This window comes from Heliangelus exortis, chromosome 3, assembly GCF_036169615.1.
Source record: "Heliangelus exortis chromosome 3, bHelExo1.hap1, whole genome shotgun sequence".
Taxonomy (NCBI): Eukaryota; Metazoa; Chordata; class Aves; order Apodiformes; family Trochilidae; genus Heliangelus; species Heliangelus exortis.
Genome location: NC_092424.1, coordinates 52,878,523 through 52,904,520, shown reverse-complemented (window position 1 = coordinate 52,904,520; position 25,998 = coordinate 52,878,523). Strand labels below are relative to the sequence as shown.

General features: G+C 39.4%; 1 protein-coding gene across 8 annotated transcripts in view; it reads right to left on the bottom strand.

The window, feature by feature from the left end:
- The window catches only part of TIAM2 (TIAM Rac1 associated GEF 2), a 171,009-nt gene that overhangs the window by 14,620 nt on the left and 130,391 nt on the right, over positions 1 to 25,998 (bottom strand). For 7 of the 8 annotated variants that reach the window (XM_071740617.1, XM_071740615.1, XM_071740620.1 and 4 more), the window contains one exon: positions 16,976 to 17,079. In XM_071740617.1, coding sequence (XP_071596718.1) covers positions 16,976 to 17,079 — 104 coding nt within the window. Of the gene's footprint in view, positions 1 to 4,819; positions 4,983 to 16,975; positions 17,080 to 25,998 lie in introns of those variants that run through there. The other variant, XM_071740623.1, reaches the window with a different exon arrangement.

Genomic DNA, 25,998 nt, shown 5'->3' with positions numbered 1-25,998 from the left:
AGATAATTTAGGGAGTGTGTGTGTGTATATTTTAAAGCAATTTCTAAATACCCGAATGCCCAGGTACATCAGAGTTTTTTTCTTTGTTTCTGATGTCAGAAAGTTTTGCATTTGTATCTGAACAACTCCGATTTTACACTCTCTACAGCTCAAGGTGCATGTGAATAGCTTGATTCCCGTCAACTTGATGTCTGATCAAGGACACACTGATCAAGGACGTGAAACAGCCTATTTGAAAGCGAGTCACAAACATCATCATCTGCCACAGTTTTACAGGGAGGAGTTAAAAGTCCCCTATTCCTCTCCAACCACCTTCAGAAGTCAGACAGGCAGACATGAACATGCTATGCTCTCCATTCCCTTCATTTCTGGAGCCAGAGCTGAATCTGCCACCAAGAACCACTGGATAAGAAAGCATATGGAAAGAGATGATACTCGTCACCATAAACATTATTTGAGCATCTAAACAACATAACTTTAGCATCAGAAATTATTCTGTGTGGCTGGCCAAAGCCCAAGGCACAGAATTACCTCTCAGCCATATTGCAAACCAGCAGTGATTTTTATAAACTTTAGTTTGGTTCTGAACATGTAAGCACTTTGTGTTTGCAAGTCTGGAATTAAAAATATTGTCCTTGTCCTGCTGCTTGTAGGCTCAGGTCCTTTCCAGTATTCTTGCTGCCCTCTGTCCTTCCCCTTACGGGAGACTTTCAGACTGTGCAATACCCAAGACCTCATTCTCACTCTTTGTACCCACTGTGGTATTTACATTTGGGTCAAAGCAAGCATGAAAGGCTACTTAATAACAGGACAAAAGTATTTCACATTCACTCCAACACCATACAAGATGCAGGAACTCATTTTGTCCGTGAAATCAGTGTCCCTTCAGTTCTTGACCAAGAGCCCAGGATTCATGAGAAACTTCATAACAACATTGAAGCACAGAGGAATAAAACCTACTTGTTTCATATTTCTTCTCCAAACACCTTTAGGTCAGAATCTCCACCCTTTTTCCATACTACTCTGGATGTTTTCTGCCTCCCACACTAAACAGCGTTGTGCTCTTTATGATTTTTGCTGGTCAAAACATTATTTTCTAGAAAGGTTCTATCAACAACCCCTAAGAACACCTCTTTTGTATCTTTTATTTGTGGGCAGGAGAGGCTCAGACTCTGCCGTTAAGCCACCTGGCCAGACTGGATATCAAAGCAGAGTTTGGGGCTTCAGCACTTGTAAGCCATGAAGTCTCCAGAGGGGCCCCAAGATGATAACACATGCACCCACAGAAATCTTTAATTCAGGTAGGAACTAACTCTGAATCTGCTCTTACAATGACATTGCAATGACTAACACAGGCAGATTTGACTCTTGAATATGCTTGGCAAACTCCTTGGGTACACAGCTTATTTGCTTACTTTATTTGCACAAGGCCAAGGCTGTCTGTATTTAATAAACATTAAAAAACCACAAGCAAACAAACAATGCCAGGCTTTTTATTGTGCAGCCCATCAGAATAAAAACATCTAAACTGATGAAAAGAAAATCCCAGATGACTGACTGTGGACAAGCCTGCAAGGTAGCTGGGTAGAGAGAAAAGGCGAAGAGTAGAAACAACATACAGCAGAAACAACAAACCTTCCCCAAAATTCATCACTTGAGCTTATGTAGGCCACTTAGCAACATTTCTACAAGACTGCAAGCAGTTTCAGCTTACCTTTGGCACTGGACAGCCAACAAATGAGGCCAAAACTCCAGAAATGTAGACTAACATTGCTAGAGCTGGGAAGGACAACAGGAACTTATGCAGGGTTTACAGAATAAACAATTACTTGCATTCCAGGCAGAATTAAGTTAAGCAGCACTGTACTGTTTTATCAACTATTTCCACAGATTTTTCCAACAAAGCTTCCTAAACCCTTCTACAGACCCAGCAGTGAGAGGAAACAGCCTCCTGCCCCATGGGCTCTTGACCTCTAAGAAAACCAGAAGGATGTGTAGAAGCAACCTTGAGAAACTGTTTTTCATCCCCCATCTGAGACTCATACTTGGGTCCCACATCCTTTTGCAGGGAGTATTCCCTCTGGGTGAGGGTTACTCACAGCAACCCTAGGAGGGACAGTTCCAGTCCACATAGTTGTCAGCCTGACCCATAGCTGCCAACCACCCCACGGGTGCTCAGCTTGTCATATGGTGATGAAGCACATCCTGTTTTCAGGTAATACTCAAGATAAGAAAGATAAGAGATTATTTCTCTAAAATGAACAAAGGATACTCTTACAAGGAACCTATCACAGGTTTTCTTTTCTCCTGGCAGACAACCATATCATCATTTGAGGCAGCTCTATCCCCACCAGAGTTTAAAAATCTCCATAAAATTAATTGGTGAGAGAGCACAAGACATTAATCAGCAGTGGTTAAAGCAACAGCACAACGATTTCATGGTTATCCTGTGACTTTCTATTGAATGACACTGAGCATAAATGCTGCACAAGGTCAATTACTGTGATGGTATCTCTGGTCATTGCTGTTTACTTTACCCTCATTTATACACCTCAGGTACTCCATCAGCTGGTCAGGGTTTGTTTGAAAAAGGAAAGGGGTTATTTTTAATATGCTTAGAAAACTCTTCAGCCAAAGAGAGACTCCTTGGAAGAGTGTTAAAACCTTGCATGTCCTTTGACAAAGTTTTCAGATTCATGTATACTTGTGCAGGACACTGACTACATGGAGATAAACAATACTTTGAATTCCTTATCCAAAGAGGAAGCATACTCAGGAAACATCCTGAAGAAAGGGATTAGTCTTGTACCCTCTAAAAATGAACAGCTAACAGCTTGGCCTGATGTATGCATTTCCAGGGAGGCCAAATGCACCAGTCAGCAAAAGAAATACATGGGATTTTGAAAAGCGAGCAACCAGCTTTTTTTTCAGCCCTCACTTTTTGAAAAAAAGAAGCTTTTGGAGATGTCCATCACTTTTTCTTTGTGTCAGAAGCATTGTAAAACCCAGCAATGTAAAATGCTGTCAAGTCACTGGCCTTAACTTCCTTAAAGACAACTGAAAAAAGCTGCTGTATGTTACACTCCAATGCAGTACATTTAAGACTAAAAAATGTCAGCAGCATTTCACTGAAAACTGCTTTGTGAAATTTTCAACACAGGTATCTGGGCAAGACTGCTGCTCAGCTTCAGACAAGAGAAATTAAAACAAAGCAGTAACCTCAGCCATCACTTTTCTTCTGGTCCTTCTTTTTTTTCCCCAACTTCAAGGCCACTCAGAACATGAAACTGTTCCTGGCTGACACTGATGAAATTCTTGGGCTCTGTTTTGTTTAGCCACATCTCTTGTATGACTTTTAAATAAAGTGTTTAAAACATTGCTAAAGGAAAGGTAGTTTTTTAAAAGTGCCCATTCAGATCCTTTGCAGCCATAAGCTAAGAAGAGTTTGAGTTTAGCAACCCCTCCATGCTGCATTCTAAAAAGCTGCCCTACCAAACACTGCTACACCAGACAACAGGGGAGGAGTTAAGGATAAACTTTTGTCTTTGAGTCAGAATTTCCAAATTTCAGGGACATTTACATTAGTAAAGCCAGCCTGTTCTGGTAGAGCAAGTAGGTGTCACCCATCTCATTTACAAATGAGATTGTACAGTACAAGTACAGTAAGAAGAGGGGTTGATAACCTAGTAACTCTTTCTTGAAAGGACAGGTCAAAGCCTGAAAAAAGGCTGAACATATGGCTGTGTTAAACAGCTAAGATGCAAAGCATCTGATGTGCCTGAGCTATTAGTATGAATTACATTGTGGGAAACCTTTGCTCTCACTTGCCTAAGAGAGAGATGCCTATCCTTCTTCTTGGGTATAGAGCAAGAACTGCTGGCAACTTAGGTACTTAACTGAAAAGCTGGTTATATACCAAGTCATGCAGCAGGGATCTGGGCCCAAACACCTGTGTTGACTGTGTCCAAAAGACTAGCACCTCCCACTGAGTTCATAGATGCTGTGCTCAGCATTTCTAAAACCAGTCTCCAAAGTCATACAACCCAACACATACCAAAGTCAAAGGCAAAGCAAATCATTTACATCACAGGAGGTTAAATCCTGACCATAATAAATGGAAAGATGAGAGCATCAGGGAAAAAAAGAGAGAAGAACCCTGACAGCCCAAGTCACAGAAATGAGACTCTCAGGTAACATTAAAGCACGCAATGCTCATTTCCCCAAATGCTGATCTTATGAAAATACTGTCATTCTCTCCTTCCCTTTATACTTATCCTCAGGTTGTCAATCTTCAATGCAGAATGCTCATGTCTTTTTCTCCCACCCGTGTAATATATTTACAACCTTCTTATACTCCCCCAGCAATATCTTGATTGTAGCTCTCATTTTTTCCTCCCTTCTTACACAATCCTAAATTATTTGTCAAAAACCAGAGAAGTAGTCAAAACATTCATGCTGCAGTTATTTCCAATTCCTCTGAAGAATCTCTCTAAAATCACCCTACTTCTTGTCAAAGATCTTGATCAGACTTAATCCTTTCTCTGACAGATGCAAGAAAAAGCATTTCCTTGAGCCCACCAGCAAACAGTGCAGCCAACTGACCCGCTCCTCCCTCCCCCAAACTTCAAAAAGCAATGTACTGCTATAAACTCACCCCACCAACTCCATGTTACGAGACTCCACTATTTGATTATTAAGGCTGGGACAGCCACTATTTACCAAGCAGACACAGCCAGGGCCACTTGTGCAGCCCCTGTCACCTACCTCAGCCTAATTCAGCAGCACCCCCCAGCTAAGCCCACGCCGCCGCAGAACTCACCACAGAAAACATCCTGTGCAGGGAGCCGTACGCTGCCGCTGCCTGCTGCTGGGTTTTGCGAGCCAACGCTAAACTCTTAGCTCGGGTTTTACTCCTCCTGAAGGCGGGCATTGTGGCTTGAGAATACAAACTTTGCCAAAGGAAAAGGCCCCTCGGAAGGAAGTCACGGACGTTGCGATGCCCCGCGAACTCACCGCCTCTCTCTCTCGCAGCTCAGCCACCCCGCTTTCTCTTTTGTGCCGATTAACAAAAATGAGACCCGCTGCCAATGTCCCAGTATAATGGGGCTAAGCAGCATACGAGAGCACAAACAGACCTGCCGTGCCTCTCGTTATTACTACAAATGCAGGGAAAATGTGCTGGCTGAGAAGGTTGTTTTGTGTTGTTTTTTTTTGTTTTTTTTTTTTAATAGATAGCTCGATGTAGTCAATGCAGGACTAAGTGTAGTTACAGCAAGGGAAGATGGGTTTTATCTCCCCAGAAATGTACCTGCCTCTGTGCCTGTGAAATTTACTGCATAAACAAAACATCAGGTGCATTGAGAAAATTAGCCAAATACCTAAAAATATCCAGAGGGTGCTGACTCCCCTGAAGGTCAGTGTAAATCATCAATGGTACTGACGCTGTGTCAAGGGTAGATGCTGCTAAAATGGCGTGGCATACAAATGTTCCCAGAATGTTAAAACGAAAAACAAATAGGCAATTCTCTGGAGAATTTCTTTACATAGTTGTGCTTGTCCTTTGTTTGAACTTTTTAGTTGTAATTACATCAATGAAAAGAAATTTAAATTGTGCTTGCTAATGAATTCAGGCTTGAAAGTAAAAGTCCCCATGTTGATACATTTACATAAACCCAATCAGGTCTACAGATAGATTATTCTCAAAACATTCTAGCTTGAAATAAAACATTATAGAACATGGCACCATTGCGCTGAAGAGTCACAAACCTGACAAGCAATTAATTAATAAAAGGAGAACTATACCAGTGGCATAATAAAACACACTAACTCCCATGTTCCCTCTATCACAGCACTGTTAGAGTGCAATGAAATAGAGCTGTAAGGCTTCCTTCAGCATTGCCCTTGCCTATTGCTTTCTAGCAAACCCTTGTCTTGAACCCAAATGATACACCAAGCCTGGGTATCTATGTCCTTGGCTATGAGTGTGCTGCTTCAGAGATTTCAAGGATATTCACCTCCACGTAAGCAAGGGAATAAACACAGCCATTTCCCTTAATTACTGCAATTAAACTTGCATCCACCTCTTTCCAAGTCATCAGTGCAACTTGACAGTTCAGCATTTGCCAAACAGGGAAGCTCAGTTGCCACATGGCTGCCTATCAGAGGAACACTGGTGCCCTGAAACAACACGCTGCTGATAAGGCTTGCAGGATGCATTGCAGTAGCAGGAACCTCTTGATAGCTGATGGACCATGCACTTCCTTTTGGAGACAGATATCAGATTCAGTAGTGAGAAAACTATGTAACAGCAAGCTAAGGGACAGGTCTTGAAGGAGAGAGAGATTTTGCCCACTATCTAGCATTTCATTTTTCAGTGGAGGCACAGCCTGCTTTAAAACTCCAGTTATATGGAGTACTGTGTAGCATGTACAAGGCTACTTTCCTTATCCACCAATATAAGTTGCCTCTACAGTAGCCCACAGACCCTACGGATCCACAGAGCAAATCTGAAGAGTATAAAATAAATTAAAATAATTTGTCTGTGGAAATTAAAGGTTTACATTGCTGTATATGGTATTTTGAAAATAGCACAGGTCAGGTCACCAGATCAGCAATTATTAAAAGCATAACTTTACTTTCTGGAAAGATATTGCTTCTTCATGTTCTAGCAGTACGAGTTTTGGCAATTTCAAGCTCCATTTTTGTAATATGTATGTGTTAAAACACAGCTCATCCACTCGGACTGGGAAAAAAAAAGGCTGCTAAATTTCAAGTCCAAGCAATATTGTCAATCTTGATGAAAAACAATGACAGGCCTTTTAAATTCCATATTAGGAAGTTATTCTTCCCCAGATTTCCTAATTATGCCTGAGTTATTAGCTAGCCATATGCCAGCTAAAAGATGTTACCAATTAACAACTTTTTTTAAAATGTGTATTCATTAGAAAAAAAAAACCAACCTTGTTTTAGCAATCCTTCCAACTCCTATCAGGGGACTTGGATAAATCAAAAAGTAAAAAACACAAACTAAAATAAATGAAATTAATGAATGCGTTCTCTTTAGCCTTTCTTATTCTCTAGAAGCACACAACAAACACTTAAGCCCTTTAGAAGAACACGTCTCCTATGTAAAATTCACATGTAAAATAATCAATTACCTTGAAATATTTTTAAGATGACTGTAAAAATGCCACAGCCTTGTTTGTTCCCGTGCACTTTCAGTAACACACAAGCCCTTTACAGACATCTGGTTTTCATCTTTCTATTTTAGTGGCACCAGGCTTGATAGTTACCATAACAGTAACATCCTTCATAATACAGGCTTCCCTCTATTGTCCCAACATGTCTAGGTGAGCTAATCTGCAACCAGTTTGTTTCCCATTACGCTTTTGCCCTTGGATGCATGAAGGTAAAAGGCTAATTTTGCTGTGTCTGTATATCCTTTGAATGAAAGGAAACAGAGGCTTGCCTCTGGAACTACCCCGAGCACATGTGGGCTGTTCTGAATATATATATCCATACACACACATTGATTTAAAAATACATATGTACGTACATGCCCTAGACGAACAGGAGCTGTTAGAAGACCATTAGAGCATTATAAGCTCAGGTTTAATCCAGCTGATCTCCAGATTTCTACAGAGATCTAAAGGGACTCAATTTTTTACTTTTTATAAACGTGATTGGATAATTTTTCTGAATATTTTTCTATTACGCATATCAAACTAATAGCATGTTTTTAAAATGCCTTCAAAATGTATTTTCAAAGCATAATTGACCACCGTGAAGACATTTGCTCTAACTCAGTGCTGAAAAAATTATTTAAGATTCCAAGTGTCTAAAATTAATTCTTGTTTAATTTCAAATTTCAAGTATCTTAAATACTGTTTGAAATATTCTCAAAGTGTTTTGTGTTGAACGCAAAAAACTTTTCTCAATGCTGAACTAGAAACTATGGCAACCAGTAATATTTTACCTTTGCATTTGCATTCACCTTTCACAATATATTTTTGCATGGTGCCTTATCTCCTCTTGTTAGCAGTACACATACTGTGTTTCAAATGTTAAAAGATGCAATAAATCACCCACATGTAAAGACAAATAAAGGACCCTCTGAACTCCACATCAACCTCTCCCCTGGTTTTGATGCGGCTTTGTTTAGGCAGTACAGAGTAGAGGTTTCTGCTGTTTCAGAAGGAAATAAAGCTTCATTCACTCAGATGTTGATTATGTCTGCCCACAGTACGTTAACAAGCAGAGAGAGTCACACTGTTCAGGACAACAGGTAACAAAACATGAAAATCTGCAGGAACTTTTTTATGCATTTGACTCAACTGAGCTCTTTTTAAAATCCTCCTCCTTCTTCCTTCCTCTCAGGTATCTTTTTATCATCTTTGATTTTGCAGAATCTGCTGCAGTAGCAGATTTTTCAGTTTTAGCATTTCAGGTCTACCTATAGCCATACCATCTTCCTGACAGCACAAAACAGGAATTAAAGCCTACGGAAGTGCATGATGATACCCAGGGTGCAATTTTTGTCTGAAATTCTGTATTACAACTTTGTGGTGACTTTAAAGTGACTTTCTGTCCTATGGGACATCACGTGCTAAAATTGTGCTGAAATTTTTCTGCATCACAAGGGAAACACACGCACAATACTGTCAGCACTGTCACTGAACAGTATCTTGGTCTTAAAAAAAACAAACCTACAGTTGCCCTAGAGGTTACTCAGTTCCCTGTGTCTGTCTGAAGTGTGATTAGATAACTTTGCCTTTCATTGCAGAGTGAAATGCTGCCATCATATCCTGCACAGCAGGTGACTGGGCTTGCCTTTGGAGGCCCAGGGTGGTGGACCCCCAGGCAGCTTCCTGCTCTTCATCAGTGAAGTCACAAGCATCTGCAGAGACACACCATATCCTGTTCCAATGAACCAGGACTGTTGTCATGTGCTTCTCTTTTCAGGGGCACGTAAGCCTTGTGGATTTTTCCCAGAAGACTGCAAAGAAAAGCTGCATCTTAAGTCATCTCCTGCCAGCTTCTTTTATCTGAAAGCATCAACATAACACAATTTCTTCTCCTGATCAAAAACATCTGTGTATTTCACACTAACAACTGTCACAGTACTTTTAAGAGGATGTTTCCCTCAGTCAGAGAAAAGACAACAAATACCAACTCACCCCCAAGCCTCAGCAGCTCAGTGTAGTAGTACAAACCAGAGCAATACAAGTTCACACCTCTGCATGCAAGCACTGCCCAGTCTCCCCTTGGTCTTCTCTCTTGCCTCCCTACCAGTTACTATGCACACAGGTCTCCTTCTACAGCTTGACCTAACGCCCTGTTACAGGTTCACTCTAGACACAAACTATATAGAGACAACTTTCACACTTCAAGATTTATGGTTTCAAGGGAGTTCACTATACTAACAAATACAGGTAACTGTTGTATCTGAATTTTGGGCCATCCATTTTGGGCTGCACATAAAGAACTGCAGGACCAATACAACAAAGGGAAATTTGAGGCTGGTGTCAGTAGCAAGCACTCACTGGTAGGCTTACAGCAAACCTTGTATAACCTGTAGTTCATCAGTTTTGGTGTCTTCTCCAAGGGATGGAATTAAAATACTGAAACATAGATTTATTAGCAGAACTCTTGCAGACTTTCAGCATGCTACAATTTCCCTCATATCACTGATTCCCTCCTCAAAAGGCACATGATGACAGCAGGGGCCTGGCCATGGCTCCGCGCTGCTGGAGCCAGCAGCTCTGGTTGGGCTCACCCCAGGCTGGGCTGTCTGCAAGGGAAGCACAATAATTAGCAGAGCTCCCCATGGGCTTCTGGAGAGCTGTCAATGCAGAATTATTCCCTCCAGGCACAACTGAATCAAGGATAACCACTGCCAAGGAACATGCTATTTTCCCACGTTAGGTCTTAGACTCCCCAAATGCACCTCACATCTGGAAGGAAATGACACTTGGGTTGCAGAGAAGCATACATGATTTTGAGAGGGCTATGTTGTTAATCCCTGTACTACAAAGAACAAGGGAAAAAAAAAAAGAAAAAAGATGTTAATTGCAGACTACTCCCTAAGCTTTTGGATCTCATCAAGTGCTGAAGAGAAGTTCTCACGATTAAAATAAAGATCCTTAAAGTCCAATGGATGCTCAGTAAACCTTCAGGCAGGCAGCTCTCCTGCAATTGGTAACATGCTGTGCAAGTGGGAACTGCCTGGGTAATGCAAAATAGAGCTAATGAGAAAACATCACCATGAACATCATTTCACTAGAATTGTTTCCATGCAAGAAATAGGTTTGGGGCCATATGGATATACCAGTAGTTTTTTCTTCCTTGTATTTTACTTCATTTTACTTTTCCTAGAGGGGCCTCTGTTAAACTTCTGGTCATTTCTGCTTCAAGTTCTTTCAATGTAGCTCAACAATTGGTGTTTAATTGATTAGTAACAACATTTGCCTTCCAAGATTCTGGATTTTTACAGTCTTTGTTTAACAAAATTACTCCACACACTTTTTTTTTTTTTTTCTTCAAGATTTAACACAGTTTGATTTCAGTGTTGCAATTTCTTTGGGGATGTTTTTGGGGGTATGGTTCACTGATTAACAAGAAAGAGAATGAAGAGAATGAAGAGAAATTAAGAGAATGAAGAGAAATACGTCTCCAAAATCTACCAGACACATGTTAACATATATACATACATTGCCACACCACCCTAAATGTATTCAAAAAACAATTTGTACTTGTCAGTTTTTGTTTTAGGCACCCTATTATTGCAAATCTTCTAATTCAGCTTATTCTGGTAAATCTTTAAATTTCTCACCAAAAAGTCCTACTGGGAAACTCTTTAGCTGTGGTTAACTCTTTAACCCACTAAAAGACAATCATCCACTGCTTATACACACACATTCAGACTGACAACCCCTAGCTCATTTCTGAGACCAAGTGTCATCACCAGCTCAAAATAAATAAAGGAACCACTGCGACTGAATATGTAGGATTACATTTCCCAACAGTGACAATAGAAGGCTGCAAGGTGTATTTTGAATATGGGTGCCCTGAACTACACACGCACACACCCCTACTACAGATCACATGCTTGTACAATGTTTTCTGGGTAATAAATCAGAGGAATACATCATTGTTAGCATCCATTTGCTTTCTTCTGAAGGGTAAAATACCATTCAAATAACCATAAATATTGAACAGGTGTACTAATTTGCTGCTGGGATTGGACTGTATGAATGACTACTGACTGCTTTCACCTCTACTATTCCATGGAAACTGTTGCACTACCCTCTTCCACTCCCCAGATACAAAGCACACCTTTTTCTTTAACAGTGGGGCATTCAGAAAGACTAGCAATGTGATTCACTTTCTTTTGTTCAGGTTTGAACCTAGGCCTTAATTGCTCCTCAGGATTTTTATACTTAAATTACTCTATCTGCATGAGACATTGATGGCTTTAGTTTATTTTAGGGCTTTCAGAATCAATTCTAGACAGTTTAAAGACAAAATATTACTTTTTCTCAACATATGAAAACCATCCCATCAGTACATGGCTAAGTTGTATATACAAGTGTCCAAAACCCCATACACAGTAAACTCTTAATAACATTTGCTGTTTTTCATTACAGAAATAATCATGAGAAATCAGCTAATAGGTAACACACGGATTTCCTTTTTGAAATCATGCCACATGTATTTTGCATCTGTTGAAAGCACAAGTTTGGGAAGCTCGTGGTAGCTGGATGAGGCTTTAGTGGGAAAATGGGTTTGTTCTCTCACCCAGTCTCAGCCTCTTCATTCACATCCTTTGGGCACCATCTGATACGCAAACCAGATGCTCAATTGCACACATACTTTAGATGGGCTGGAAGAAAAACCTCAACACTTATCTAAATCAGGCATGTGTGCATATTGGTTCCTTGCACACAAGAAAAGGGATTGTATGGAGGTTTTGGAGGCCAAAAAACCAGATTTCTCACCATGGCCCCAGACATGCAGAGTTAATAGAAACATCTCCTTCTCACTGCACTTGCAAAAGCTCCACTCTGACAAATGGAGAACTGTCCACAGCTGGCATCACAATAAATAAAATACACAAGCTAAAAAAGCACCGGGAGGCTGATTTGAGATTAAATTGGAAAGTGGAGCACCTAAAAGCAGACTTTGGACATGCACAAGTACATATTTTTTTCCTACCTCTTTCTGTCTCCTATATCTATAAATATGGATGTTTCAAATAGGGCCATTACGCTGACCTGGCCCTCATCCCTATAAAAAGCTGAAAGCATTTGATGAAAATGCTCCACCCTTCAGAAACTTGTTTGTCAAAGGTGCCATAAGCTCTGCTGACCAGACTTGCTGTGAGTTCTTCATTGCCTCACCAGATGGAGAGAAAGTGAACATGGTTGTCAAATGGAAGTGGAGGAGGAGTGAGTTGAGCTAATCTAAAGCAGACCATGCTAAGGAAGTGTGTTCAGGAATTTTTAACTGTAACTTCTGTTCACTGCATTAAGAATGGTATTCTCAAGAAAAAGTAAGAAAAAAAAAAAAGTTGGTTTTCTCTCTATGGATAGACTTGTCCTCATACACACATAATGATTTATGATCAATAACCCATCCTGAGACTAGATTGCCTATGTTAAGAATCAACAGCAAATCAAAGGCAATTTCTGTAAGTCTCTATACCAAACTTATTCTCGGAATTTCACTTCATTGTTTGAAAGAAATATAGCACTGCTTCAAAAGCATTACAAAACGAAAACAGTTTGGCAGTCTTCAGAAAGCAAATTCTTGTTAACATTCAGGTTCTCATCACAGTAGCTTCTGTCTGCATCTTTCATGTTAATTTTTCAAAGTGCCAACATAAAACCATTCTGCATTCATTGCCTATTTTTACCACAATCGCAAAGCTTCCCATTAGCTATTTTTACTGACTTTCTTAAGTTTATCAAAGAACTCTAATACATAGCAAAGAATACAATGAAATTGGGTGAAATATTTCCACAGAGTTGATTCTAAGGTTTTTTTCTCATGGTCTGTGAAATATTTGAAGTGAACATACATCTTATATTACATGCATTTATATGAACTTCCTTCTTTCCATCCATTAAAATTTAATATGATTTCAGAAATACGTATCTCTGATGATACTCAAAAAGATTCACAGCACATGAAAGTCAGGTCAGAGCAGTCTTACCAGAGACCTTTAAACAGTAGTTAATTCTAAGGTAAAATTTCAACTTTTAGCTATGCTCATTTTTCACAGAAGCATATTTTAAATATATTGAAATACAAAGTAATGATAAGTAGGTAAATAACAGACTAATAAATTTCATCTTATAGGAAACAATCAGCTGCCAAAAACATTTCTAACCAATACAGTTTGTAATTGGACATCATGAGTAGCTAAAGGAAAAGTTTCACTATTCATTTATTCATCTTTGTGCTACTTTGATGTATGGAGAGCTGGATTCTTGGCAATGATCAATACACCAGGATTTAACTGAGCACCAGGATCACAGACAATTAGTTCTCAAAATGATTAAACATAACTAAATCTAATTGCACTGGCAGGCATACTCAATCCCCAGATTTTCCAAGCTCCTCTATTCTTCTGTCAACAGTACGCCTACATCTGCCAGAACCAACAACTGCATGGATGACATATCACTGCCACATAAACAGTATTTTAACACAGTTTGAAAATATACTGCAGCAGGATGTTTTAGAAGTATACCATGTATATCCTTGTTAAATAAAATAAAAAATAAAATTAAAATTCTACTAAAGTTATAAATGGGGAAAATCCCAGAGAATACAACAAGCATTTGGCGTGAATGCTTCTTCATGTATATATGTTTTTAATAATCTTTTACAGCTTAAAGAACAGCTTCCCTTTCTGGAATGAGACAGTCCTCTATTGCCCTTCCACTTAATTTGTTAGCTCTCAGATGAAAGACAAACATACAACTGTTCTAAATTCATTCATTTCTCAGAGTACAAAGGACTGAATTAACACATATTTGAACATGGAACATATGTAACAAAAGACTTATTCCTTTGAGATTACAAGGCACTTCTCAAATTCCTCACTGCACTTTCAGTTAAGATTATTCTTAACCTTAGCTTGGTGTGAGACAAAGAATGTAACAGTGAAAACCAAACAAAAATGCTCCAAAAAGGAAATAAAATCTAGAAATGAGACATGCAACCATTAAATCCAAAGCTTTAAGACTGTTTTTCATTTACTTACATGTTATGGGACAAAAATCAACCAAACTTCAAAGGAGTCTGCTCCCTCAGAGCCAAGTAATTGCATCTACAGTTGCTGTCAACTGGGAAGTGAGCATCACTGGCTGTTTCTCCCCTGAAATATTCCCAAACTGACTGCTGTTCCAGGTTGTGCTCAGAACCTCTCAGCGCCACCAACGTCTTCTCCACAGAGCTGTGCTCACAGATCTGCTCTCCCCCATGCTTCTGAGACATCATTTAACACTGAGGTGCCTGTGCTGCTGATCTCCCACAGGCGTGGGTCAAGTTAGCAAATGCAGGAAACAGAAGGCAAAGGTGGGAAAAAACCACTACCCCAAATCCAGATGCTAGGCTTTTTGAGGTTGCATGATTTCCTCAAAGTAGCTTTTATTAATTAGCAATAGCTATTCTTCATCTGGCAAGAGGTCCCAAACACAACTATAAGGACAGAAATAATTTTAATTCCTTTTATACCCAATCACAAAGTCACATACAATGTACACTAACTTAAATTGATTCTGAGGCTTGATTTTTTTTTCTTTGTTAATTCTACATTTATGGGAGGAATCCAAGGGTCAGACAAAAAGCCCTGACAGTAATAGGCACCCTCCAACAGAAACGCAGCAATCAATTACAAACCATTTGCAGAAATTGTAGAGCTGTCACAGACCCGTTTACAGCTGCTGTTCAATTCAGACTGACTCTGATTGCAAAACCATTTCCACCCCCTTGTACCTACAAAACTAGAACAGCTTCAGATAATTTTTCAAATGACATTAGCAGATCTGCATGCCAACACAAGAAGTGTACTGTAATACAGCATGTGCAGTTAATTCAGCAAATTTTGCACAAGCTGTGCTAGATGTGACAGATTTGAGGCTAGAGAGCAGGCAGGGGAAAAAAACCCTGTCTGGTTACACATCTTTTTGGGTTTTGAGCTTCAGCTGAAGTGCTGGAGCAAATTTAGTGCATTCAGAGCAATAAGTAGTGCACATGAACTGTTCTCTGTGCATTTAAATCCTGCAGAACTCTCCCTAATTTTCTGTTGTCTGGTGTATTTGACACAATCAGAAGTGACTTTGTTTTTCTGCTAAGGAACAGCTGAGACCCCAGAATCTCCCCACTTCCAGTAGGATGGGAGCTCAGTTGTGTATGTATGAGTGAGGGTCAGCATGCATCCCAGGTGAGCAGGGCATCCCAAGGCCAAGCTCCAGCCTGCTCTTGCAGACAGCCACTGGGGCATCCTAAGCCTGGGGTCACCTTTACTATGCTCCCACAAAGATCCCTGCTCCTGAAACACTGCAGAAGCCCTAAATCAGGCCAGCAGAGAAATCTGCATTGCCTGTTCCAAAGAAACAATGCATCATAGAGGGAGAAAACTCCAGTTTATTCCTGACTGGTTGCAAAGACTTTTTTGGGAGCATAGAGCAATGTGTTACACAGGATATAGATTATCTCTGTGGGAACCCCTTGTGCAGCAGGAAATGGGCTAAAGACCCACGATCACCAGGCTTCACCTTACTGTCAGGGTAAGAAGCTTTATGAAGTCCCATAATATGTAGTATATACGATATGACATATGATACATGACGTTATATGATATGACATGACATATGATATGATATGATATAATGTAATATATACCTAACCCAGAATGAAGTAGATTACAGCATAATGCCAGAAGTAAGAGAGAATCACTTCCTCTGGCTAGGTATGGCTTAGAGACACAATGTACCTTCCCTGTTCTGGTGTGCTGACTTTTTAGGTTCTGCCTTTTCTCTATCCATTTTTCCTACAGCTTAGTAAAAGAAAGTAATATATTCCAGAATCATAAAAATTCTGACTTCATTTCTGTTATGCAAGAGTGTAATGGAAGTGCTATCACAAATTTGCTTGGAGATAAAACCAACTCATCAAAAGAAGTAACAAAGCCATTTCTGTTTTCAGAGTGGCAATGCCTATTAAAATCACTTCCACCAACATGATAACACTACCTACACAAGCAGTTGGGGGGTTCAGAACATTTTGCTGTTGAGTTGGATAAGGTTGCAATTTGACTGACTTGGAGCAAAATGGATAAAAATTGCTCTTTGAAGACAGATGCACTCAAAAGTGGATGCTAATTCTGAGGGACCTTGCCTCAGCTTCTGAAGTCCATGACTTAAGAGAAAATCTGAGCATCCATTACTCCATATGAAGCCAAACAGCAACTACAGACACATAAAGATTCTCCAAATTAGACGATGGGAATCACTGGATCTCAGACACTTCATCTCTACAAGCCTGTGGTCCAGTCCAGAACCACAGACATAAAGCAAGTGTTGCTATGGTCACTGCAATCTTAACAACAAGCCCTTGCAGTATCAGTAAAAAGAAAATGTGAATCAAACTGAATCAGTTAAAAACGTGTTGCAGGTTCCCTATTTCTGTGCAGAACTGGATTCATTCAACACAGATTAATTTGACAAAGTTGGCCTCCTTGCCATTTGTCCCCATCACGCTGCTTTTGGAGGTGCAGCAGCTGTGCCATAGATGCTAACCTGTCAGGGTGATCTCAAGAAAGTAAAGAATTAGGAACAGCTGATGTGCAAAATTTTTTTTCTGAATTACTGTCATATGTTAACTTCTTTCCCACAAAATTCAGAGTGTTAACAGTACAACACAGTCTTTTTGTTCATAAGGATTATTATATCAAACACATTCTTACCCTGAAAGGTGGATCAGTCTTCTCCCTGTATGGCACTTGGTCCAGAGTACCATCAGTACTGCTTCTTTTCAAGCTGGATGTGACATCAGGTACATTACTGAAGTCTGCATTTGAAAGAAAACAAAGAATTTAGAGGCTTACAGGACAGGAACAGGAAAAGTATTTGCTTTTATCTGCAAATACTTTCAACATCTAGTAAAATTGCTTTAGAAGGAGAAAAGGAATACAAAATTTGCAATCCCCAGAAAAAAACACAAGAGGTCAAAGTAAAAAGCAACTATGCCTGGAAACCCTATTTTCAAAACAGCAGTTGGACATCTAAGACTTCTGAAGCAAAGCACATATTTGATCTACCAAAATAAACCTCACGCTCTTGCTAAGGGTGTGCTTTCGAAGATAGAATTGTCTATAATCAGCACACTCTGTGCTGAAACAGCCAGTGAGGATAATTAAATGCACTCAGTAGTTCTTCTTGAATGAACAGACTATTGTTCAACACTGCAGTCTTGAATCCCTTTTTTTCTAAGAAGAAAAGAGAACCTAGCCTTGGAACAAACACTACAGGTCATAAAATGAACAAAATCCCTTCTTGCTACTAGTACTTCACCAATTTTACTAAGTCTGGAGTCCATATATGTAGTAACTGGCTCAGTGGAAAAACCAGAGGAGGCACTACCATGCTCTACCTATTGACAGACTGTAGCTTTCAATGGCCTTTATGTGTAAACTCAAAATCTATCCAACAATGCTGGGTTTTCTCTTTACATTTCTTCAGTTTGCTGCTTAATATCTGCAGAGATGTTTACATGGAACATCCAATTAAAACTTTTTTAAGTAAAGCAAATTTCTCTCATTTTGGATCTGCAGTATAATCAACCCAAGTAGCTGAAAATAAGGCACTTACAAAAAAACATGCTGAGGACTTCTAGCAACTTCAGAGGATAAAACATTAATAAAATGAAGGTTGTGGGCTGGTTTTTTTTGTTGTTTAATTGTTGTTATTTTGCCACTTTGTTTCCTGGTTTTTAAGCCTCTAGGGTATAATTCACACCACGTTACCACATTTTCAAGCTCTTTCTCAACACCTACAAATGTATTTTTATGTGAAAGCTGAGATTCTCATTAAATCACTGACTCCAGCAATTGAGGTGGTAATTAAAACAAGTATCGCTCATCTTGCAGTAAAATAATGAGTGTTAGCAATAATAAAATTGTGAAGGACACCAGTATCTTTCCACCTGGGTGCTGCTGTTACCCTGACCCTGAAGAGAAGGACCAGCTCCCCCCAGCAAGAACCGACAATCATGGACCAAAGCAAGGAGGGAAATGGGAATTTTATTCCTTACAGCCTATGAGTAGCTTTCCAGGGAAGATATAACATGGAAGACAGATTTCACATGGAAGACAGACTCCACAGGAAAGCCAGAGAGAAAGATGCAAACAACTCAGCAGAATATCATCTTTGTACTTAATTTTTCTAAACATTATTAAGGTGCCTATGCCAAGCTTAGCCTTGAGGCTGATACTTTCTACCCAGATGCCAAGGACTTCACTACTGTGTTATTTCCCTGTCCTTGAAGAACCAAGGTGATTCTGCTTTTGTTCCCTGAAGCTCTTTTACCTTTTCCTCTTGGAGTCAGGTATGGCTCCTGATCTCCCAGAACATACATAACATGCAATGCCACAAGAGTTACCACCTACACAGACAAAGCATTTTACTCAACTCATTTTACTCAACTCTTTAAAACCTTAAAAAGGATTCTGCCATGTCACTCTATTTTATTATGCTTTCATCATTCTTCCTCCACGATGCCTGAAGGAATTCTTTCTCTGCACTTCTAAGGTAATTACTTCTAAGGTAATTCTCTTCTTTATATGGGCCCACACGAATGTTTATTAACTTACACTACTGCCAACCTGTGGGTTAAAAAGAGATAAGCCAACCCCCAAAACATAAGCTGCATTTCAAATAACATATTTTCTTGGGGGTGAGGTGATGCCAAGGATCTGGTTTACCATCTGTCCTCTTATTACTTGCGTTCTGGGTTTTAATGCACTTGTCCCCCATACCATCAAACAACATGCACCTGAAGATTGTGCAGTGGCAGAAAGGATCTAGTGTTAGATCCAAAATATCTATCTAATGAGATACCTGAAAAAAAAATATCTTTTCCCTAGCCCTACAAAGTGACTATTAAACATATTTTTTCTTTAGAAATTAAAACTAACCTACATAAGCCATGAAGAGAAAGCATAAATGGAGAAAGAAGAAGAAAAGGTAAAACAATCAGAAGACAGCATAAACAGAAGCAATCAGTGTAACAGTGCCCAAAGTAGGCAAAACAGAACATTCTATCACTTTGTTCAGGTCGTCTATCTTTTTCTCCCTTCACCCTCATGTTTGTTTTCCTTTGCAGTCTATACAACTATCAGAGGAAGGTCTATATATTCTTGCCCATTTTTATAGGATTTGCTCCTGGAAGATTGTGTTGATGACAGTAGCTAAGGTAAGCAACAGAAAATGTTATGTTAAATAACAAAAACTAAAAAAAGTTACAGGGAAAGGATCCAAGGTGGAAAAGGACATCCTACTGCACGTTGTATGCTGAACTAACAGGGGGAGGGAAGGAAGGAAGGACGTATGGCTTGCTGATCAGCTTAGCATCCATATCCTGCCTCCTTTTCCTTCTTTTACTGTGGATGCAGACTTCCTTTGGATCTGCTCCTACAAGCCACCAAATTATCCCCAAAGAGCATAAAAGCATCAACATCAGCTGCATGGCTAAAGAAGAAAAAAAATAAACCAAACCAACAAATCAAAAAAACCCCAAACAACAACAACAAAAAACAAACCAAAACAAAAAACAAACAAAAAAAATCAAGGAGAAAGGAAGATGAGTATTACTTTAGAGAATGGGTAATTTCAAGTAGAAATAATAAACATAAACATAAACACAGCAGCAAGTTTAATATTGAAATTCTCAGGGTCACTAGAAACTGAAGCCAACAAACATATCTAATAACATCTAATAATAATAAACTGCATTAAGTTTTGGTCCCCAGCTCTACAAAAAGGATGTGGACAGGCTGGAGAGGGTCCAGAGAAGGGTCACGAGGATGATCAGAGGACTGGAGCACCTGCCATATGAGGAGAGGCTGAGAAAACTGGGTTCATTCAGTCTTGAGAAGAGAAAACATAGGGGAAACCTTATTATGATGTTCTTAAAGGGCAGCTGCAAAGCAGATGGAGACTCCCTATTTACAAGGACAAGGGGCACAAGTTGCTCCTGGGGAGATTCCGATTGAATACAAGAGGAAAATTTTTCACTAAGAGGACAGTCAGACATTGGAATGGTCTCCCAGGGAAGTGGTGGATTCCCCCACTTTGGACAATTTTAAGTCTCAGCTCAGCAGGGTGCTGAGACATATCATCTAAACAGTAATATTAGAAGGGTTGGACCAGATGATCCTTGAGGACAAGGATCCTTGTCCTTCCAACCTGGCATTCTATGACTCTATAATTCTAAGTATTAAATTGTTCCCACATATAACATTCTGTTTCTTAGCTAGGAATAAGTACAGAAAAAATATGGAATACATATATTTATATCATTTGTTCCTAGAAATCGTCCAAATGTGAAGTCAAATCAGCAATTATTCAATTTTTTTTTTTTTTTTTAACGTGCAATACACCTGTCTGAAAGAAAAAAGGAACAGATAACACTGGGTTAAATCAAACTTTTTTGAAGTCTGTTAATATAATTTTTCTCTTCTGCAGCACACATCTCTCTTCTGTTTACGCACATACGTTCATGGTGAGTTGAAATATATACCACTTCCATCTGGGAAGGAGAGGAACCTCTTAAGCAGATAGCTTCTTCTGATCTAGCAAACAAGAGTGTCTCCAGACACTCAAATACCAAGCCAGCTTCTTGCAAACAAGAAGAGTAGCAATCTTGGGTAAATGCTAAAATTCTCAGAAAACAGGGGGAAAATGCCATTATTTAAAAGTTTAACTATATAATACAAAACGCATAACAAATTTTATCCTTAGTTTATAGCAATGAATGACCAAGTACTAAAAAACCTGCTCATCACCTTTAGGTACCAAAAGCATCACTTAAAGAAGGTGTTCAGAGTTTGAACCAAAATCTGCAAATACTCTGATTAATTTGCCTCCCTAACTCTTCCTGCAACATTGTGCTGGCAGGCAGATGTGTGACTCTCAATCACACCAGAGAAATTGCAGTGTAACCACCTGAAAACTGAAAGAAAGCATACTTCCTAAACCATTCTCTGCACTACTCATCATTCAAATAAAGGTGGGCACAGAGAGCAAGGATAGGACAGTTGGTAGAAAAACACATACAGAACATCCAAGAGCTCCACACGCCTACAGGAATGTCTCTTCCCACGTCGCCGTGGTGATACACGTACAAGTGGTCAATATGGAAGTTATTCACATGTTTGTGAGCAGTGAGGTACAATGGAAACACATCCTCTAGCAGATGTGTGAGACAATAATAATTTGTGCTACAACCCCAGCCAAGAAACCAAAGGAAATCAATTGAAAAACATCAACATCAGCCATCCGGCAATTCATTTACCATAAAGAAGCTATCATCAAATGCAAAATTCAGTTCTCTTTTTTTTCTATTTAATTAATGAAGAAGCCTTAATTACTATCTAGTGAGTGCTGCTCTTACCCCTCCAGTTGCTCATGGCAAAGGCAAAATTACCACGAGGAAAGAGTAGAAACTGAGGATCCTGCTTCTTTCATTATGTTTTTTTTTTCTATAATACTTCAGAACTTGTTCTGTTTTAGATTTTTTTTCTCATCAATTGAAAAAAAAAAATGCCAAATAATCATCACAAGCATGTCAAGTGTTATCAAATGTCAAGCACTATGTAGGTGGTGCAACCACCCCCTTTTTCAAACTACAGCAAGAGGGTGTGTTTCCACCTGCCACTCTACTGACAGCAATAAATTGAACAAAAAATTCCTTCTAGCTCTGCATTAGAAGACACACATTAAAACTAAATGTACTCAATCTCTCACTCCATGACACAGTAAGAACACCACAGGGGCAACATTTTCAGCTCTGGGCAGCAGTAGCAGTGCTGTACATCAGTTGATAACTAACCTCAGCAAGTGAAGAAGCACTTTGACAGGCACAAAGCAGAGCCGACCTCAGTAAAAAAATCTAGTGACTATAACAGTATGCAAAATATGTTTTCCATTTTGTCAGATTTCTGAGGTTTGAAATGGTCTGCTTTGTATCAGAATGAAATCACATTAAGCAATTTTATTTTTGCCAAAATACTGAGAAAGACACAACAGAACAAAAAGCAGCAGCTTGAAACTAGGATTCCTCCATGAAGTAGGAGAGCGAGACAAAGTCTCCTGCTCTGCCAGGTTCAGGTGAGGGAACTGAAGCTGAGTCTATTTCAGCTATGGTAAGATGCCTGTCAAATTATCCTGACATCTGCCTTTGAACAAAGTTTTTTTTTTAAGACAAAGAACATAAGATAAACCTAATCTTCTGAAAAAGCAGTTGATTAAAAAAAAAAAATAGAAAAAAAGAAAAATGTATGATATCCCAATGGAAAATATTAGCTACAATGAAAAGGACAGGAATTAAAACAAGGCAGAAATGGCTTGCATGTAAGATAACAATAGATTGGGCTGAACAAACTTCTAATTAGTCTCTCTGAGAGAGACTAGTGGTAGACTTTGTCCATGGTGGGTTATGGGAGCAATTTTACTCAATATTTTCATTACCTGTCTAAGCAAAGTAAAATAGGAAGTACTCTGATTAAATACTCTAATCATTCAAAGTTAACACATAGCATTAATTATGAGCATGACTGGACTACCACAAAAGAGATGAAGGATGACCTTGAACACGGAGCCACAGGCCCAGAATCAAATTGGATAGAAGACAGTTTCAGGGACCAGGAAAGAAAGAAAAATGTGGAGAAGGGGTTAACACGCAGTTGTGAATTAGAACTACTTGAGCAGATACCAAGGCTGGCAGATATTGATCAGTTATAACATTGTTCAGGGATATGTCTACACTGACAAGAAGAAGACTGGCTTTCAACCATCACAAGAATGAATTTCTAGAAGAGGCTTATCCAGGAGCAAAGGATGCAAACAGCCTATCCTGATTTAAATTGGAATATGATAAATGTATCAATAGGGTTGTTAAAAGCCTCAGTTAGTAGAGAGCTGGACGTACTGAGTCTTGAAATTCCTTCCCATCCTAGGTTCCTCTGTTACCAACACACCACAAGTATTACATAGATGCATAAATGCAGATGCACAGGCAAATAGATGTCCAAAAGCCTCTGACTGTTCAGTAGAGGACAAGAAGTACTTCATGTTTCTCTACTGCTGGTGTGTAGAGATCCTGGCAAAGAGTGTTTATCACTAAGAGAATGCTTATTTTACAAGTGAACATTGATGAAGAAGCCCCAAGGGTTGCCCTACACCCCAGTCACTTGTTGATTCCAGCTCAGATGTTCACTATTAACTACAGCGGTTACTCTGCTGCAAACCAGTCTCTTTCTTGTTCATAGCTCTCTGGAAATTGAGAGGGAAATGGTGCTCTTATTTCTCATGCTCTCTGCTGCACCTTTTAATTTGCTGTAGTTAGATGCTTCATATAATGCTTCAAGCAATTATAATGGCCTTGGTCTGGCCTGTGAAAGACAGATACCCAGGTCTCTGATCAGAGCAACTGACAGCATTTTTAAACTCCTGTATTGTCCAGTCATTTCACAGATATTGCAAAATAACAATAAGCTGGACATCAACTTATTTCTGAGAATACCAACATGAATGTTAGCTTGGAAAAAATTAGGATACATAACTATAAGGTGTTACAGGTGGTCCAATCTATCTTCTAAGAATGTATTCAATATTTTCAACAATTTCCAAGTGCTCTAGAAACTGCCAATAAAACACAACACAGCCTGTCCTCAGCAGGGAGGGTATTCTCCCTCTCTCCATTACAGAGAGTTTCCATAACAGGGTTGTATGGTTTAAATGGAAACAAGAAATTACATTTGGGTAATGAGGTTAGGCCAGGTGTAGGGAAAGCTGCATTTTTCATTGTTGTGTGACTTCTCCAGACTGATCAGCTGACTCTGATATGATTGCAGTTCCCACATTCTTCTAGTCAATGCTGCTATCAAGAGCAAGGGTTCCCAGAAAAGATAAATATTTCCAAAATCCCTAGTGCAAATAATACTAAAGCCTGAGTAAAATGCTAGAGAGGTACAAAGCCTTGGTGGTCTTAATCCCTTTGGACTTACTGAAAACCAGGGGAGTGGTAGGTGAAGAATTCCAGCATTGCTTGAAGAAGAGAAATATCAGCATGGTGAACTCTAAAACTGCTCCCTTGGAGAATAGTACTCATAACTTCAGTTTAACAGCTCCACCTGGCAAGCAGCACGCATGTGCTTATTTCTTTTGGTGTGACACAACTAGATACATTTCATGTTTTCAGCAGTGCATTTACTCTTTTATAACCAAATTAAAAGCATGTATGTAAGCATTTCCTTCTGTTTCATTTTCCTTTCTGAAAGACTTCAAGAAACATGTCTCCAAAAGTAACAGTTGATCTGAAGGAATTTATCAAATGGCTTTCAAGAGACATTCCCACAGTCTTTGTTTAAGAAGGGATCCAAGTTTCACCAGAGAGATATGAAAGGTTTTGGTTTCACTAGTTCCCTTATGAATAACTTGTGTGTCTTGTTTATGTGAGGAACAGACCCTTCAGTTATTTGGCTCATGCTGTCCCCTGCGATCAACAAGGGAGGGGCACCCAGTGGCTGCCATCCAAGACAGAGCCCATGCACTCTCTGCAGCCACTTAAATATCTGGTGAGGTTGCAAAGAGCACACTAACTGTGGTCAGTAAGGAGAAAAGAAAGAGTTCTGGGAGGAGAAGACAAAGTCCCACAGAAGATCCATTAACTGTTCCACCACAGTAATTTTCACTGCAGAAATTTCTAGTAAAATTGTGGAGGGTCTAGAAGATGAGGTGTGTGGATAAAGCCAGGTAGCTTTGGTAGAGCTGTGATACAAGAGGATACGAGTTGACCCACAGTTTCCATCACGAAACCCTAGGTCTGGAAACATCACATGTTTGGAGGCACATACAGTTCCCTAAGGACTTCACACCAAACCTGTTCTCTTCCCCCTCTGTTCTCTTCCCTCTCTTCCCCCTCTTCAGCCAGAGAAGGATGACTATAAATTTAGTAATAAGTCAACTGAAAAAAATTGTGAGTCTGTAACACAAGAAAGGTCCAGTTCAAGTGATGTGGAGAACTAATTTCCACCCAAGAAAAGTGCCCTCAAAGGTCCTTTCCTCAAGTTGTTAATCTCTTTTCATCTGTATGATACAGAAGTAAATAAACAAGTTAATAATTTTTTTTTCACTTCTGTGTTCTACCAGTACAAGCCTCAACATAAGAAAAATGACTGCTACAGACTGATCTTATTCATGAAGAGCTTTTTGTAGGCACATCTGATGTCTAGACCAAAAGCTATCTCCAGGTAGCTTCTACACTAAGGAAACAGAGAAGGCTGGCAGATAAGCAATCCAGTTGCAGCCACAAATGAGAAATATACATTGAAACACATCATAACCCCTACCACTTCAAGCTGAAAAACAAAGCAATTTGATTCAGCTTTCACATTCAGTTTGGTTTTCTATGAATCTGGGCAAACGACTGAGGTACCCCGGACCCTAAATGCAGATACTTAGTAATCTCCAATTAAGTTTTACCAGAATTATGGCAGAGTTCATGTTAGCTCAAATAGTATAATTTTAACTGGAATTTATTTAAGTTTTAATGCACATTGCCAGTTCAGTTGTTTCCCCACAGATGGTACTCACAGGCAAGTATTACTCTTCCAGCATTTTCACTCCAATGCTGGAGTAAATTCAAAACTATTTGCAGGCAGTAGCTGTGGTTATTAACTGTACAGTGGTCTACAGCTTTCATGGTGCT